This window comes from Pteropus vampyrus, unplaced genomic scaffold (assembly GCF_000151845.1).
Source record: "Pteropus vampyrus isolate Shadow unplaced genomic scaffold, Pvam_2.0 Scaffold363, whole genome shotgun sequence".
In the NCBI taxonomy this organism is placed as follows: Eukaryota; Metazoa; Chordata; class Mammalia; order Chiroptera; family Pteropodidae; genus Pteropus; species Pteropus vampyrus.
Window position 1 is genome coordinate 1,923,637 of NW_011889144.1, and position 14,166 is coordinate 1,937,802.

The 14,166-nt window shown below is 38.2% G+C and overlaps 1 protein-coding gene across 2 annotated transcripts; it reads left to right on the forward strand.

The window, feature by feature from the left end:
* On the forward strand, positions 1 to 12,034 carry CHAMP1 (chromosome alignment maintaining phosphoprotein 1). 2 transcript variants are annotated; one of them, XM_011379539.2, is made up of 3 exons: positions 2 to 154; positions 3,896 to 4,015; positions 8,501 to 12,034. In XM_011379539.2, the coding sequence occupies exon 3, from the start codon at positions 8,551 to 8,553 to the stop codon at positions 11,014 to 11,016; it is 2,466 nt and encodes an 821-aa protein (XP_011377841.1). In that variant the 5' UTR covers positions 2 to 154; positions 3,896 to 4,015; positions 8,501 to 8,550; the 3' UTR covers positions 11,017 to 12,034. The 2 variants fall into 2 exon arrangements, with proteins under 2 accessions (XP_011377842.1, XP_011377841.1); XM_011379540.2 differs by lacking the exon at positions 3,896 to 4,015 and having other exon boundaries at positions 1 to 154.
* The last annotated feature ends 2,132 nt before the right edge of the window (positions 12,035 to 14,166 follow it).

The window sequence follows — 14,166 nt, forward strand, 5'->3', positions numbered from 1 at the left end:
CGGCCGCGCGCACGCTCGCGCGTTCAGAGCCCGCGCCTGCGCTTCGCCGCCATTCGGGAGGCCGCCGCTCTACAGGGCTTCGCGAAGCCGCTGAGGACTGCGAGCCCGGCTTCCCGCAGATCTTCGCTCACCTGGACGCCGCCGCAGCCCAGCGGTGAGAAGCGGGGCGGGCAGGGAGGGGCGTCGTTCCGGTGCGCAGATCCCAAAGCCCGTGTCCTGAGGAAGCCTAGGGCGTCCACGGAGGGGCCTGCACCCCGTCGGCTCACGCCCTGTCCGGCGGAAGGACCCCTCCCCAGAGGCCGCGGGCGGGGTGAACTCTCGGGGACTTGGGGGTGGGGAGGCAGGAAACGTTTTGTTTAAAACCCTGCTGGGAAGTCGGTTCTGGCTCTCAAGGAATGCATTCTTTCCATTTTAATCCTAGATGCAATTTTCTTTGCCCCTAGACTGCGTGGGCTTTTGTCATCGTTGCCGTTTAAAAATCAACTGGACAGCCTACAGAATGGGAGAAATATAATCGTGTATCTGATAAGGGGTTAGTGTCCAGAAAATGTAAAGATGTCTTATAACTCAACAGCAAAAAGCAGTCCAGTTCAAAAATGGGCAAAGGACTTGCGTAGATATTTTCCCAAAGATATACAAATGGCTAGTGAGCGCCATTAGCCATCAAAGTTATGAAAATGAAAACCAGAAGATACACCATATAACCATTAGGTTGGCTGTTTTAAAAAAATCACAAGTGACGGCAAGGATGCGGAGAAATTGGAACACTTGTGGGTTGCTATCGGGGTTGTAAAATGGTGCAGCCAGCAGCTGTAGAAAACGGTTTAATGGTTCCTCAAAACTTTAGACAGAGTGTTATTTATGATCCAGCAATTTCACCTCTAGATATAAACTCCTAACGACTGAAAGTAGCGACTCAAATAGGTATCATACATCAGTGTTCATAGCAGCTTTATTCAGAATAGACAAAAGAAACTAAATGTCTGTCAATCGATGGATGGAAAATAAATTATGGTATATACAGTGGAATGTTATTCATCCTTAAAAAGGACTGAAATTCTGGAAACATGCTATAGTATAGATGGGCTAAGGACAAACACTAAAGGACAAATGTTGTATGATTGCAGTCATAGAGACAAAATCCAATAAAGATCCGGCTGGTGGTGGGTGGGGTGAGGATGGGAAGTTATTTAATGAGTACAGAGTGTCTGTTATGATGAAAAGTTCTGGAAATGGATAATGGTGATGGTTTTACAATATTATGAATGTACTTAATTTAAAATTGTGCTTTTAAAATGGTTATTTAAAAATGGAATGGTAAATTTTATGTTATCTTTTGCACAATTTAAAAAAATGTATAGGGAAAGACAAAACTACAGAGATAGTAAAAAGATCAGTGGTTGTTAGGAGCACAGGGAATTGTTGTGGCAGTTAAAGTATTTATGGTTCTGTAATGTTGGCTACATGATACTATACACTTAGGAAATCCCACAGAACTGTATAACATGTAAAGTGACCCCTAATATAAACTGGACTTTAGTTAATAATATATCAGTATTTGTTTGTCAGTTGTAACAAATGTACCACACTAGTACGGGATGTTAATAATAGAAATTGTGTGCAGCCAGGTATGTGAAAACAAAAACTATCTGTTTAATTTTTCTTTAAACATAAAACTGCTCTAAAAAATAAAGTTTACTAATTTTTAAAAAATCAGCTGGGGTAAAGAGTAATGCTAGTGTGTGTGTGGTGTGTATGTATCCCAGTTAGCTTTAAATATGCTCTACATATTGAGTTTTAATTTTAAAAACTACATCAAAATGTTTTAAAAAATGACAAGTGGTGATAGACTAAGGAAGAAAGTGGATGGGAATGGGAATAGGTATGATGCCATATGGCATAGAACCTCATTGAAAATACAGGATGATGGGCTGGCAAAACACTAGTGATTAGAACTTAATGTATTTTAGAGACAACATGTAATCTATAGAGACAAAAAACAGAACTAGATAATTTTTATTAGTTGGACAATTTAGAGTTACTGTCATCGTTAGGCTTAGGAGCTCTGAAAATTAGAAAAAAATTAGTTAGAATCTTAAAGTTAGAAGGAATCTCATTATCTAGCCTCTACCTAGCTGCTGAATTTTGGACTCAACTCTGCAACATTCCCGTGGGAAAGCTAGCATTGCGTTATCACAGAGGTCCAGAATCAAGAAACTAGGGTCTTCTATTGCTTTTTCTGTCTTAATTCATGTGATCTTTGACAAGTCACTTCTCTCCCTAAGCATCAGTTTTCTCAATTGTAAAATGAAGAAGGTAGGCTCCAGTTCTTTGAGGATTCTTCCAGTCTTATCTTGATCAATTGCTTCCAGTTATGGTGGGCTCCTGCTTGACAAAGCAACTTATTTTAGTCCATGATTGAGTTGTTCACAAAACTTTATATATTTTTGTGAAATCTGTTTTGCCGAAATCTGTTTTCCTGCCAGCTTCCATTTGTTGCCTCTAGGACAGCTTACATGTTATCTGTAACTCCTCCCCTTTTGAAGTTAAGTGCCTGTCCTCACAAATGACATGTTTTTAAAGACTGCCCACCATCCTGGTTGCTTTCTTTTGCAAGTTCCTTAGTGTTAGGGACTCAGTTAAAGTGTCCTTCCTGCCCAGAGCTAGAGACTGTGATCTACTGGGATACTCTGCCCAATGCAGACTATGGAATACAGTTCTCTGTAGTGCTATATTCTTCAGTTGTTATTTGGATTCTAAATGTTTGATAAATTTCATCTTGTTGAGTTGGCCTCTTGTTCTGCCTTTTCAAGATCTTAGTAAATTCCACTGTTAGGTTGGTCAAGATATACTAGAAAGAACCTGAATAGATAGCAGAACTTTATTCAGGTCTTCTGTCAGATGTTAAATATTTTCCTGATCTTGAGCAAGTTACTTAATGTCTAGGTTTCTCAAATATAAATTGAAGTTTTAAAGGAGATGGTCCCTGAGGTTTTCTCCTGTCCTAAAATCCAATGACTTCAAGACTAGATGGTAGCTCAGGTCTTTTCTAGTTTTAAAATTCTGTAATCTAAGATCATGTTTCCAATCTTCATGAGAGGATGTTTTAATTAGGTGCTTTCTGAGCACATACTATGTACCAAGGTTATGCAAGGGTCACAGAGGTGAATGGGTAGCCCCTTACTCCAAGAGCCCATGGCCTTCTGTGGAATCAGGCCTCTGTAGTGCCAGAAGATGACTACTACAGTGGAGTTTTGTATACAGCAGGGCGTCCAAGGAAGATTAGGGGGTGCTGGGAATTGGCTAGCATTTAATAAGCAATCCCTCCTGAAGGATGGAGGAACTTGCCTCATGACTGGGTGGCAAGACGTGGAGTGTAAAGGGCTGCAAGCTTGAATTGTCAGGGAATTACAGGTGGGTCAGTACTTTGAGAATGCAGTAGTTGGGCCAGATTGTGAAAAGCTTTATATGCCATGTTCAGTTTTTGTACTGGAGTTGTTGAGGTTATCTTGAGGAATTGTGAGCAGGCAAGTCGCATTAGGTTTTTATGTTTGGAAGATGACTGATAGCAGTATGATAAGTGGATTGAAAGGAAGTGAGACTAGTGGCAGGGAGATAAGGGATCAAAATTAAAGCAGTTGAAAAGGTATAGGGAGTAGAGGGAAGGGTAGATAAATGTTCTAGAACTTAACCAGAAGAGTATATGATCCATCTAGCTTATTCATAGCCAGTTTTTCCCATTCCACTCAAGTTGATAACCTACTACCACCCCAGACTCTTAGCCTTCTCACTGTTGGATAGTGAGAGAAACAGGCAGATTTAATTCTGTTACAGGAGGCACTGATTATCACAGATATAATTTTGATTATCCTTTATTATTATTTTTTTTTTTTAGGTTCAACTTCTCATCTTTGTTCTTCATGTACTACAGGCTATTTTCTGTGGTTTAGTCAAAAAGCCATGTAGACTTGCTGCCCTTTGACGACCACTTTTAAAACTTCTAGTAAGACATCTGGTAAGTCTAGGGAAAAGCATGCTGGTCTTTATTTCTTCCCCACTTTAAAAGTACTTGTCCTGGATTTATAAAGTGTTATTCTACCAGCATTTCTTTGCATATATTTTTGTTTCCCTTTAACGTTCCTCTCTTTTTAAACAAAAAGTTTAGGAGAATATTTTATGAGAACATTTTTGAAAAGTGCTTGGAATTCTTAATGAAAAACTATTGAAGCATACACGCCCATACATAAAATAATATCTGAACATATGCTGATATGCATATATGACAGAATTTGGGGTTTGAGAAGTAAATTCTATAACTTTTTTAAAGTAAGATGTTATTAGAGTATGATAATGAGGCTTAGTAGTAGGCAGGTGTGAGCAGTATAAACTCTGAGGTTGGCCAGAAGAGTTTTTGATAGAAAGAGGAAAGCAGGAGGGCCAGTTGGGAGAAATAGGGAATGATATAGAAGTCAGAGGAGCCATTGGGGTTTAATGCAGACTGAAGGGGATTGGGAATGGATGATGTATTTACTGAGTGGCTCTAGATGAAGAGTGGGAGAGCTGGTGAATGGATAGATTGAGCAGGCAGCAATCGAGGACAAAAGGATTCAGTCCACTCAGAGAAGCCAAGGTGGCTGTCTGCTGATTGAAGCAAGAGCAGTGGGAATTACGCTAAGTGGTATTCATTAAAAACAGGGACTAATTTATAGGAGCAATTGTAGAACATTAAGGTTAGTATAAAATTTCTAAAGAGGCAAGAAAGGGAGAAATATAGTCAATAGAAAATAGAAATAAGGAGAAAGGGTAGAGCTTTACCTACTTGAAGGGGACCACAAGACTGGGGTAGCGATCGGGAAAGTGTATGTGGCTAAAAAGAGGACTAGTTCTCTGTCGTTGTACTGTGTCAGAGATGCCCATTTATGAGATGTGGGTTGGTTTTGATTTTCATTTGATAAATTTGCCAGAAGCATTTTTTAAAAACTTTTCTGAATGTAGAACAGTGTGCTCAGTCATTTCTGTGGGAATAGAAGAAAAACTGCTTCACCCTTACAGTTTATAATCTAATCCATGTATCATACACTTACTGGGCCTTTTGATAACCTCTGTTTTATGAGTTACTATTGGTAAAAGTCGGTAAGGGAGCACATAAAAGAAGAAAACTGTTTTGTTTATGAGACAACACATTATGCCAGGAGAGGAGAGGTGTAGATAAGTAAGTGCTACCTGAAATGAGAAAACAAAAGCACCTTCTCCATAGTCTTGAGAAGTTGGGAAAAGTTTCTGTGTTTAACAGTTTGTTTAATTAAGCTTAAGAAACTTGGACAGAAATCATGAAAATAATGCTTCTCTGCCTTTCACAAGTAGGACTAAAGTATTTTTTGGATGAGCCACTGTGTGTTGGTGAGCCATAACTGCCAGGATGATTTGGAATATATTTAATTACCAGAAACTGAAGGAGTATATATTTTACAGACTACCTTGTAGTTTCTAATGTACTAATAATAGCTAACCTGAGTACTTGCTGTATATTAGATACTGTTCTAAACATGCTATAAAATAAATCCATTTTTACAGTCAAGGAAACTGAAACATGGAAAGGTGTAGGAACTTGATAAAAGCCACATAATGAAGCCAGGACTCAAACCCAGCAAACCTGAGCTCAACATCTGTCAAAATATATATAACACATGACATAATATGATATAATGATAAATAATATGTAATATACCTCACCTCTTTAATATGAGCATACCTTAACTTTTCATTATTTGTATGTATGGCCAGATGGAGTTGTTAAGATAACCTATTCTTTCTACATGTTTTCTTCATTATGTTTTTAATTTTTAAGTTGAAGTTCTTTTTAGAGATTTTTCTTTAGTACTACGTGATTTTATATTTGTATGTGTGTGTGTAGTTCTTAATTTTTTAAAAGACAGGATATTTGTAGGATAACTCAAAAGAAGCTAATACTTTCTGAAGTACTAGTTTGTTTTCTCAATTATTACCTTTTTAACTTTAGACCCCTCAAAAATGCAAATGATACAGGTGACATTACTGACAATTTTGTTTCCTAACATCTTTAAAAACAAAATGCCAGAATTAGAAATAATATTACATTTTTTAAATTAATAGAGATCTTGTGATTATAAGTGTATCTAATCTGTACTGTTGTTTTGAGGAGCAGTAACATGGAAAGAGTATATTGACCATTATTACCATTAGCACAGAGCACATTGTATCCTCTTAGTAGTAGTTAGTAGTTTTGATAAACAATGGGGCATAATTTAATGAGAAAAGATTTTGTAATTCACTTGGTGAATACTTGTGTATGTTCATCATAGTCCATTTGAACAGTATTGGATTCCTGTGCTGAGGACCCTACCAGATGGAACTGTTAGAATAGAAGAGTTGAGTCCAGAATAGAATTATGTACACAAAATTAAGTAAATGCTAAATGGAACATTCCACGTAAGTGGGGAAAAGGGTTGTATAATCAATGTTGTTGAGAAAACAAGTAATTATTTGGGGTGAAAAAATAGGTTGGAACTCTAGCTTACCTCCTTATACCAGATGGATTAATGATACAGATGTAAAATTATTAAAGTGATAGGGAAAATATTGAGTGATTAAAAAAATAACGAAGTGGGAAAACAATTTAAAATAGTCATGAGGAAAATACTTTTAAGTTTTTAATTCTTATGTAAACAAATTGGTTAAAAAAATATTCCATAAAGTCAAGAAACAAATGAAACAAAATATTTTCAATTTTGAAAGAGGTGATTCCTTTTATATACAAAAACTTTATAAATAATTAAAAATGGATAAAGCCTATCTTAGGAGAAGAAATAAACACGGCTAATAAACAAGGAAAAGTATTCAGTGTTTCTCACTAAAGAAAAGCACCTTTAAACAATAGGGAGATACCAGTTTTCACGTAAGAAATAGCAAGAATTTAAAGTTTAATGATAGTGTTGAAGAAGAAGTTGGGGAACCGTTCCTCATATATACAAGGTTGGTATGTAATAGTGCTGTACTGCTTGAGAGTTTGGTAAAATGTATCAATTTTAATTGTAAATAGCCTTTGAACAGGTAGTCTACTCCCGAGGAGGAATTTTTCCTTCAGAAATACCCTCACATTCAAAGATATGTACAAGAAAATTCATTGCTTACTCTGCAAAAATGCCCTAAAAAATGCCTTCTAAATCAGCAGAGCTCCTGAAACCTACACCTGCCCTTTCCATAGAAACTCAGAAACAGCCCAGTTTTGTTTCCAGAATCACCAAAACGTAGTCCTCTTACTTTCCTAGAACCTCGGAAGCCTGGCTCTGTTGTTTCTCTTGAGCCACAGACACCTTTTCTTCTTAAATGAAAGCAGGTTGCAGAACAAAATGTTTAATATCCCATTTGTGTAGAATATATTTATGCATTTGTGTATACATAGAACAATTTTTCAGCGACACACAAGTACAGTGGCTGTCCTTGGAGAGGGATAATGTGTGAGTATCTTGTACTGCATGAATGAGTATGTTTTTAACTGAGCTTCTGTTACTTTTACCACTTAAGACTCACTTAAAGTTTTAAAAAGTCATATTTTCTGGCAAGCAAGTGCCTGCCTCAAGGCTGTCCTTTGAGTTCCCTTTGCTTGGCAAACTCCTTCACATCATTCAAGATCTCTGCTCAAGTGTCTCCTTGACAGCTTCCTCTGCATTGCCCTCCATACTCTTATCTCCCTACTAATGTAAGCACCACATTGCAAGACACCTCTTGAAACCTGTGTGCCTAGAAAAGCATGGGACACAAAGTAATTTATTACATAAATAAAATATTTTAAGATGAATAAAACATTTTAAGATGTTATTTTTATTATTTATTTATTTATTTCATTATTTTTATTTAGTTATTTTTTACAGCAGAAAAGAAAATCTTTTATTAAAAGGGAAAGTACACTTCCAGACGTGGAACCGGGCCTGAGCAAGAGCTCAAAACCAATATGTCGATATTTTTAAAAAGCTATCTTTTCATAGTGAGACTTAATTTAATAAATGCTTTCTGAAATGGATTTAAAGTTTCTTGCTCAGCCTTAAATAACAGCGTGAATTTTGATATTTACTAGCTTTGTGTGCTGATATTCAGGGTTTTAGAGTCAAGGTGTAAGGCACATGCAGTAGATCATTCTGGAGTCAAGCTGTGTCACTGATAGTCATATAATCTGGATAAGTCACTTCTTGGAACCTCAGTTTCTTCATCCATAAATAAAAAAAATAATACTTCAGTCCTATTATTAGGAGGATTAAATGAGAGAATGTATATAAACCTAGCAGAATTCCTGGAACTCAGTTAAAAATTAGTTCATTTCTTCTTATCTTCAAAATCTTTATAGAGATATTAAATAAATGCATATGCCATCCTAGGCTTGAAATTATGCAGTTTTAGAATGGACTAGAACAGCATTTCATTCGATAATGCTTCCTGAAAATAATTTATTTCTACTTTATTGCAGCACTGTTGAAAGTTTTTAAAGAATATAATTGTGTGTATTATAACAGAAAAATGGAAGTATTCCAGGAACTTCGTAAACCATCAGTACGTTTGGAGTGTGACCACTGCAATTTCAGAGGCACAGATTATGAAAACGTACAAATCCACATGGGTACCATCCACCCAGAATTTTGTGATGAAATGGATGCTGGTGGGTTAGGTAAAATGATATTTTACCAGAAAAGTGCAAAGTTATTTCACTGCCATAAATGCTTCTTCACCAGCAAGATGTACTCTAATGTATATTATCACATCACATCCAAACATGCAGCTCCAGAGAAATGGAATGAGAAACCAAAAAATCAGTTAAACAAAGAAATAGATTCTGCGAAAAGCCCTTCTCTTCCTGAACACCAGAAAATGCCCTCTAATTCAGCAGAACTCCTGAAACCTTTACCTGCCCTTCCCATAGAAGCACAAAAACTTGGCCCAGTTTTGTCTCCAGAATCACCAAAACCTACTCCTCTTCTTTCCCTGGAGCCTCAAAAACTTAGCCCTGTTTCTCCTGAGCCACAAACACCTCTACCTTCTCCTGAGCCTCCAAAACCTACCCCTATTTCTTCTCCTGAACTTCCAAAACCAGTCCCTGTTGTTTCTGAATCTCAGAAACCAGTCCCTATTCCTTCTCCAGAACCACAGAAACTTGCTCCTGTTTCTCCCGAACCAGTAAAGGCTACTCTTAATCCCAAACCTCAGAAACACTCCCATTTCCCAGAAACATTGGGGCTGCCTGCAGCCTCGTCTCCAGAGTCACCAGTTCTAGCTGCTTCCCCTGAACCTTGGGGGCCGTCCCCAACTGCATCTCCAGAGTCTCGGAAACCGGCCCGGACAGTCTCCCCTGAGCCAAGGAAGCCATCTCCATCACAGTCTCCTGAACCTTGGAAGCCATTCTCTGCTGTTTCTCCAGAGCCTAGGAGACCAGCCCCAGCTGTGTCACCAGGTTCTTGGAAGCCAGGGCCACCTGGGTCCCCCAGGTCTTGGAAATCCAGCCCTTCAGCATCATCAGGACCTTGGAAACCAGCTAAACCTGCTCCATCTGTGTCTCCTGGACCTTGGAAACCAATTCCTTCTATATCACCTGGACCTTGGAAACCAACTTCATCTGTCTCCCCTGCATCCTGGAAGTCTTCATCAGTCTCACCCGGTTCCTGGAAATCTCCCCCCGCATCTCCTGAGTCATGGAAGTCTGGCCCACCAGAACTCCGAAAGACAACTCCCACCTTGTCACCTGAACACTGGAAGACAGTTCCCCCAGTATCCCCCGAGCTCCGTAAAGCAGGACCTCCCTTGTCCCCTGAGCTTCGCAAACCGGGCCCACCATTGTCCCCAGACATCCGTAGTCCAGCAGGATCTCCAGAGCTCAGAAAACCCTCAGGGTCTCCAGAGCTTTGGAAGCTTTCTCCTGATCAGCGGAAGACTTCTCCTGCTTCACTTGATTTTCCTGAGTCCCAGAAAGGTGCCCGTGGTGGTTCCCCTGATCTCTGGAAGTCGTCTTTTTTTATTGAACCTCAGAAACCTGTCTTCCCTGAGACCCGGAAACCTTCTGGGCCATCTGAGTCCCCTAAAGCGGTCTCCGATATCTGGAAACCTGTTCTTTCCATTGATACTGAGCCTAGAAAACCTGCCCTGTTTTCTGAACCTACCAGAACAGCCCCCCCTGCTTCTCCTGAACCACGAAAACGCACTCTTTTTCCTGAGGCCCGGAAACATGCCCTTTTCCCTGAACTTCCCAAATCTGCTATCTTCTCAGAATCTCAAAAGACAGTTGAGCTTGGTGATGAACTACCAACAGATGCCATAGATGATCAAAAGTGTGATATTTTAGTTCAGGAAGAACTACTAGCTACACCTAAGAAACTCTTAGAAGACACTTTATTTCCTTCTTCAAAGAAGCTCAAGAAAGACAACCAAGAAAACTCTGATGCTGAGCTTAGTAGTAGTGAGTATATAAAAGCAGATTTGGATGCGATAGATAGTAAGGGCCAGGAATCAAGCAGTGATCAAGAGCAAGTTGATGTGGAATCTATTGATTTTAGTAAAGAGAACAAAATGGACATGACTAGTCCAGAGCAGTCCAAAAATGTACTACAATTTACCGAAGAAAAAGAAGCTTTTATCTCTGAAGAAGAGATTGCAAAATATATGAAGCGTGGAAAAGGAAAGTATTATTGCAAAATTTGTTGCTGTCGTGCTATGAAGAAAGGTGCTGTTTTGCATCATTTGGTTAATAAGCATAATGTCCATAGCCCTTACAAATGCACAATTTGTGGAAAGGCTTTTCTTTTGGAATCCCTCCTCAAAAATCATGTAGCAGCCCATGGGCAAAGTTTGCTTAAGTGTCCACGTTGTAATTTTGAATCAAATTTCCCAAGAGGCTTTAAGAAACATTTAACTCATTGTCAAAGCCGGCATAATGAAGAGGCAAATAAAAAGCTAATGGAAGCTCTTGAACCACCACTGGAGGAGCAGCAAATTTGATTTTTAAACTGTGGATATATGCTCTACAAAGTTGTTTGTTGAAACCATTTGTTGAAAGTATAGCTAAATAGCCTAGTTGGATTAGTAGTTGTTGATGTGTATGGTATGCTGTGTTTAACTGTCTCAATAGGATTACAGAGAATAAGCATTTGGTTATTTTTTCATGGTTTCTGTTTGTGTGTCTCATAAGTCAAATTCATACTGTATATCCCAGATGGGTAAAATTTCTCTAATTTCTTTTAAGTGCATTTGAATAATATGAAGATGTAGGTGTTCCATTTAACAATCATGAGCAAGTTGTACTCAATTTCAAACATCTAGTTAAAGTATCTTTTTTTGTGAAACTAATTTCAGACAATGGAAATTATTGATTGGAATGTTTATGAATTAGACATGAAAAGTTAGAGGAATTTTGTTCTCTTAAATGTATTTTCAGATCATAAACATTACTTTGACGTTTCTATTTGCTCATAAATTTAGTTTTTTAAAAAATCTTGAATGGTTTCTAAATGTTAACTTTTATGTCATGGAAAATTAGAGTCTCAGGGTTGCTGATTTTCTGCTAAAAGGGGGAAATTGAGTAAGTTTAAAAAATTGTTTGCAGCTTTCTCCTATAGGAAACTGAGAAAGGTGAGTTTGATTTTAAGTCTTGTATTAGTTGTTCCCTTTGGAGTCTTCCATTCTGTATCTTATCCCAAGATCTGGCCCTTCACTTCCCTGGGAGCTCACACCAATAGATGATCCTTAACTGCCAAATATGTTAGAGATGTATCTCCTACTCCTGGGCCTTACCTTCCACCTGTTGGGGCTTCATATCAGGGTAATGAGTAGGAACTGAAAGTCTTCCAGATTCACAATAGAAAATTTTGTAAATGTTTCTGTTTGAGAATGTGTCAATTTTATGTTTTTAAAGTTGCTACTGTAAATACCTTGAGCCCATTCATGGATTATTTTATTCTAAAATATTTTGTCATATGTGTATCAACCAAATTAAAAACAAAGGCTTTCATGTCACCAACTTCTTCATGTGTGTGTTTTCTTATTCATTGTATGATATCCAGGTTCCATTTTCTCCTATTTTCACTCGTTTTCAGCATACTAATTTTTTTCATATCTGGAGCAGCATTTTCTCACTTATTTTCTCAGAATTCTATGGTCAGGTAAGTTAAGGAATCACTGTACTGGGTGCTCCTTGTGGAAAATCTCATCAGTGCACATTACTTTATTAAAGATTGTTTAATCTCAGTAGTTGTCAATCCTGGCTGCCTCATTTAAAAAATGTGAAGCATTTAGTGCCATAAGGATTCTGATGTGTAGCTAGGATTGAGATACTGGCTTTAATCTGTTCCCAGACATTGTTGAACAAGGAGTGCATTTTTTCATGACATCCAAATTAATATACCAATTGGGAAGACAATGTTTAGGTAATAGTGGGAAGGTCTTACAGGCTTCAGGTGTATCACTTTATTGAGCACAATCAGGGTAAGTACTATAAGTAGTTGATGTTATCACCGTTATTTTACACTGCACCTTGAGAATAAGCTTCCAGTTCTGGAGTTTCTAGGCATGATGCCAACAAGTAGGACAGGTAAGGTATCTTGGATTTACAGTTGTTTTTTTCTCATCTGTACTAACTTGATTAAAATTATGAATAGAAAACGGGTTTGCACTACCCAGAAACCCTTTTGAACCCTGCAGTCTCAAACCAGCAATGTTAATGCAACATTATTTTCCTTAGGACTAAACACTTTTTGGTGCAAACGTCTCACAGAATCCTTCCTAGACCTTTGCTCAATGTGGAGCCAACTAGATCTCCTGACTTCCTATCCGATGTGGGTTATTTTCGTAGTGTTGTCCTAGGATAGAGGATATTATGCTAGGGTAAATGGTGACTTATACGTAGTTTAGGCCTTAATGCGTTAACCCTGTTGGTTAAACCAGCATGTTCTTGGCTCACCTCACTGGTGGCTTCCCACTTTCTTTTACCTCTAAGATCAGGGTAAGCTGTGCCATTACTTTAGAACCTATTAACTTTTTTTAACCTTGATAACTTTGCCTCCTATACAATATCATCCCTCTAATCAATATGGCCTTATAGTACATTTCCATTTTCTTATTTTCCTATGTGATTACAACTATTTTTAGTGACTCTCAAACCAGTGATTATACTTAATCTGCAAGGGAACCAATTGTATCTTTTACTCAACATTCATGGACTTGATGCCATTATGTTTTAGGTGACTAGTTTTCATTAATTTGAAACTACATGAATTGTGATGTGTCTATAGCGGATTTTTTTTTCTTTTTAAAATATTGTGGATTCTATAGCTTTGTCTTGGATGAAGACAGAAAAATGCTTATCAAATTAATCTGTAAGCATCATAAAAAGAGGGGTGCCTTTTTAAGTTGAATTATACTCACAGGTCTAAAAACCCCTGAAATTGTACCCCTTTCACAACCTGTTTCTGTTCACATGTAATTTTGATCATGTGTTGTATTTCTTACCGTTTTAACAAATTACATGAAACAGTGGCTTAAGACACAAATTTGTCCTCTGACAGTTCTCTTCTTCACTGGGCTAAAGTCAAGGTGTCATCAGGGCCGTATTCTTTGCTGGAGTCTCTAGGAGACTCCATTCCCTTCCTTTTTCTAGCTTCTAGAAGCTGCCTGCACTCTTGTTTAAAGGTTCCCTCCCTGCATCTTAGCATCATAACCTCTCTCTTGCCCTGCTTCCATTGTCACATCTCTCTGACTGTTCCGCTATCCTTTTCCCCTTGAGAACCCTTATGATTACATTGAGCCACCCAGATAATCTAGGACGATTTCCCTATTTTAAAGTCAGCTGATTAAGCAACCTTAAATCTCCTTTGCTATACAAACTACCATATTCACAGGGTCTGGCAGTTGGGACTGGATATCTTTGGAGGCTATTCTGCCTGCCACACTGGGTTTGGGAATGGAGGTGATTTGATGCCTCTGCTTGGCCTAAGCAAGCCTGGTTGCCTTTCTTCAGCAGTACATCTGTTGCCGAACTCATACTCTGGGACCTCTAGTGTCAACCCCAACCCACCCTTTACATATCAAAATAATTCCTCCACAATACTGATTTTATATTGCATTCTCAATACAAAATGACCCCTTAAGGTCCAG

Bases quoted from the DNA above. Each gene is read 5' to 3' on its own strand.
- CHAMP1 (XM_011379540.2), top strand. From the start codon at position 8,551: ATGGAAGTATTCCAGGAACTTCGTAAACCATCAGTACGTTTGGAGTGT.